The sequence below is a fragment of the Dasypus novemcinctus genome, chromosome 16 (genome assembly GCF_030445035.2).
Source record: "Dasypus novemcinctus isolate mDasNov1 chromosome 16, mDasNov1.1.hap2, whole genome shotgun sequence".
Taxonomy (NCBI): Eukaryota; Metazoa; Chordata; class Mammalia; order Cingulata; family Dasypodidae; genus Dasypus; species Dasypus novemcinctus.
This window is the reverse complement of record NC_080688.1, coordinates 5,105,960-5,110,293: the sequence shown is the minus strand read 5'-3', so window position 1 is coordinate 5,110,293 and position 4,334 is coordinate 5,105,960. Positions and strand designations below refer to the sequence as shown.

At 35.1% G+C, this 4,334-nt stretch overlaps 1 protein-coding gene across 1 annotated transcript; it reads right to left on the bottom strand.

Moving 5' to 3' along the window:
* Positions 1-2,351: 2,351 nt before the first annotated feature.
* Positions 2,352-3,296, bottom strand: LOC101428725 (olfactory receptor 5V1-like). The gene has a single exon (XM_004459319.1). The coding sequence runs from the start codon at positions 3,294-3,296 to the stop codon at positions 2,352-2,354; it is 945 nt and encodes a 314-aa protein (XP_004459376.1).
* Between the last annotated feature and the right edge of the window lie 1,038 nt (positions 3,297-4,334).

Genomic DNA, 4,334 nt, shown 5'->3' with positions numbered 1-4,334 from the left:
AAGAAGTTATACTTGAATGTTTCATATCACATATAAACTCTGCTATAGAGAATAAAACAAAAGCAAATATCAAATATGTACAATTATTACTTCTTTTCATTGTTCAAGATTGTATGGATTTTCTTCCTCTATCTAAATTGAAGTAGCAGATATTTGATCAAGAATTATTATGAATAGCTCTATAAAGTTTGAAAGATATATATTGAGATCGTACTGAGATTTGAAAAATATACTTGATCCCTAAGCATGTTAAACCAAAGTGCTTACAACCTCTTTTAAGACAAAGCTATAAATGATAGTTAGACATTTTCAAAGATTAATTAAAAATATGATAATTAATCTTTGAAAATGACTAATATATCAATGACAGCCCAGAGGAGGAAAGAGCATTATGTCTTTGAATAATACAAAAACATTTCACTAGTGATGCAATTGTTACACTTAGTTATAAAGAAAGAACGGAATGTGGTTAAGAGGAGGAAAGAAAGATATTGAATACTAGAGGGTGAATAGTCACGGAAATGAAGCAAATAGATGGGTATTACCTGTTATAATATAACACAAAGAAACGTGATCACCAGACTGGGGGCTACATCAGGAAGTAATAGGAATGCACAGAGCTGGGGAATATTATGGTGAAAATGTATACATAATTGCTGACTTTAAGTTGTGTATTACATAAGCAGTGGTCCAGAGGGAAACTTTTTGAATTTCTATAGGTGGGAAGATGAGAAAATAAAGTGAGAATGGTGAATAACCCATGGTCAGAAATGACAGCTCTCTATTCACGTAGAGTACAAGTGCTGAGCGTCAAGAAAGAGCAGAACCTAACATCGGCAATTTTAATCTGAGTCACTAGGAAAACTTGATAAACGTAAAAAAATACTGGTATCTGATTAGAAGATATTTCCAAGTATAAATGTGGTAGAAGATGATACTTTCAGTTTTGTAATGTTGAGGTTAGGATGAGGGGAATAAATTAAATGAATTAGATGTGAAAGAAGAGATAGAGAAAAGTATGTACTTGGAGGAACAGGTGTAAATAAGAATGGATGTGGTCACAGGAAAAGGAAAAAGTGGAGAAATATATAAGTGGAGAGGACGTGAAGAGGAAGAGTGCAATGATATGATAAGGGGGAATATGAGGGTAAGCATGTAGACAGAGTAAAGAAAAAAGAGGAATTTCTACAGGTAGTTGATATAGAAATTAAATAAACTGATGTAGGGGGAGTGTAGGGGTGGGGAGTGGTGTATAAGAGAACCTCTTATGTTTTTTAATGTACCATTTTGTGTGATCTACGTATCTTTTAAAAAAAGACAATAAAAATACTCTGAAAATTGCATCCAGCATCCGTGTGGAATCTAAGCCTCTTGATACAGATGTGGAGTGGACACAACCATTCTAAGGTCCATAAGATGGAGGAATAGAGTATGGATTAGAGTGGACTTACTGATATTCTATTCATGAACTATTGTGATTAGTAATCAAAGAAAATGTGGCATTGGTGTGGAGAAAGTGGCCATAGCGGCTGCTGGGTGTAGGGAGTGGGAGGAAGAGATGTGATGTGGGGGCGTTTTCAGGGGTTGGAGTTGTCCTGAGTGGTGCTGCAGGGACAGTTACCGGACATTGTATGCCCTCCCACGGCTCACTGGGTGGACTGTGGAAGAATGTGGGCTACAATGTGGTCCATTGACCATGAGGTGCAGCGGTGCTCAGAGATGTATTCACCAAGTGCAATGAATGTCTGATGATGATGGAGGAGGTTGTTGTTATGGGGATAGGAGTGGAGTGAGGGGATGGGGGGTGTATGGGGACCTCATATTTTTTTAATGTGATATTAAAAAAATAAATAAAGACAAGAAAAAACAAAAACGAAATATACTCTGAAAAAATAAAATGAGTAAGCATATATATATAAATGATATAGATAATACAGACGTGATAGATAACAGATACTGATAAAGATGTATAGCTATACATATAGATCTGTTTATGGATATGGACATTGTTTACATTACACAGGTATATGACAGGTCCAGTATATACCACTTATACTAGTGTAATAACTAGTCTCTATTTTACTTTCAAAAATGTATATATTTAGATGATAATATTTTATGATCCAAGTGGATAGAGATATGCTTAACTCTAGTTAGTGTATATATGTGTGTGTATGCACTCAAGTGTGTAAATTTCTCAATATACATAGATATGTCCACATTATAGAGATGGATATAAAAATACAGTTATTTCTCCATGCGTTATTGCAATTGTTCCTATGAATACAATCTAAGTTGCATGCAAATCAATTAATTTTGTCAATATTGTGTGAGCTGTAAACTCACAAGTTTTATGTCATAAAACTTGTTTTGTGACATAAAACCTTTCTGAGTGCTCCTTTAACCTCTGCATTTCTCAAGCTGTAGATCATGGGGTTTAACATTGGGGTAATAACCCCATACAACATTGAGATAAGACTGTCTCTCGCTGGGGAGTGATGAGTGGAGGAAGGACGGATATATGTAAATATTGCTGTGCCATAAAAAAGACAGACCACAAGGAGATGAGAAGCACACGTGGAGAATGCTTTGCGCTTGCCTTCTGCTGACTGGATCTTTAGGATGGTAGATATGATGTAGATATAAGAAATAAAGGTGATCAGAAAGGTACCGAATCCCGAGATACCGCCTACCACTAAAACAACCATCTCTGCAACATATGTGGAAGAACAGGAGAGCGCCACCACTGGCGGGATGTCACAGTAATATTGGTTAATCTGATTGGATTTACAGAAAGACAGGCGGAAAGTGAACACCGTATGCAGAAGGGAATTAAGAAACCCTGCTGCCCAGGTTCCAGCCGTCAGCTGGGCACAGCGTACCTTAGACATGATGAGGGTGTAACGAAGGGGGAAACAGATGGCCACGTACCGGTCATAAGCCATGACGGCCAGAAGGAAGACCTCGGTCCCTGCCAGGGCCACTAGGAAATAAAGCTGCAAAGCACACCCAATAAAAGAAATGCTTTGTTTCTCAGTCAGCAGGTTCTCAAGCATCTTGGGAACAGTAGTTGATGGACAGAATATGTCTAAGAGGGACAAATTGGCCAAGAAGTAATACATGGGTGTGCGCAGCTTTTTCTCAGTAGCGATGGCGAGAAGAATTGTACCATTTCCCATCAAGGTGACCTGATAGATGACAGCAAAAACCACGAAGAGAGGATAGCGAACCTCGGGGAGATCAGAGAGTCCTATGAGGATAAACTCCTTCACCGTAGTGAGATTGCCGACGTCCATCTCCTGTCTCCACAATGCTATCTCTGCAACAAATGAAATCAATAGAGGTTAAGGTTAACAACTTAGGAACCTAGTGATGAGACACACTAGGAAAATATTTTGGGTGTGGTTGAGGATGAATTGTGTTAGCCCTAATTTGATATCAAATTGCAATTACTGGAATTATGGATAAAAACATCCAAAACATTTATTATATTTCTTGGAATATTTACACTTTGTTCCTTAAGAACATTTTTGATCATTTATATATGAACATTAACATTATATTGTCAAAAAGCATACCTTAATATAAATTAAATACAAATTTAAAATAAATTAAACTTAGTCTATATAATACTAATAAACCCTAGTCGATGTCTGCATGTGACCCAAACAAGAAACAGATATTATTCATATATATGCAATTCCTTTTGCCCTTAAAACTTAAGTGTATGAAAAAAACGGGTTTCTAATACATGTATTTTCTCAATTACCCTTGTTTTATTTTCTAATTACATTTTTGTATTCCATAATAGCCCAAATGAGCAGAATATTTATGATTATGTACAAAAAGCTTTATTTAATTGGCATGCAGATGACACTTATGTAGATGCTTTCCGCCACTTTAAAAACTAATTTCTGTCTGCTTAAATTGTCTTTATGTTTATTTTTCTAATGTCGAAAATATGTCCATATATGTGTCATAAAGAATGGTGCATAGAAAAAACTTTTAAATTTAAAGATAAAATAAGGATAAATAAAAAGCAATTTAAATTTCATAACAGAAAATTTAGAGCTCAATTAACAATGGTATAAAAATATAAACAACACAGAAAAAATCACAACAGGCTTCCTTAAAAGATGATTTTCTTTTTAGACTTGTGTATGTGTTTTCACCTAACGGAACTATTTGTCATATATAAAGCAATTTTTTAAAAAAGTTAAAAAAATCAAGAACAGTGTTTTAGAGGTATTTTTCATAAAAAGTGAATTAAATTTAAAAGTTTAATTTTTCATTTAAACTTCTTGAAAAAATAGGACAATGTACAGAATGGTTGT

Excerpts from the sequence above, each read along its gene's own strand:
- LOC101428725 (XM_004459319.1), bottom strand. The coding sequence starts at position 3,296 with ATGGACGTCGGCAATCTCACTACGGTGAAGGAGTTTATCCTCATAGGA.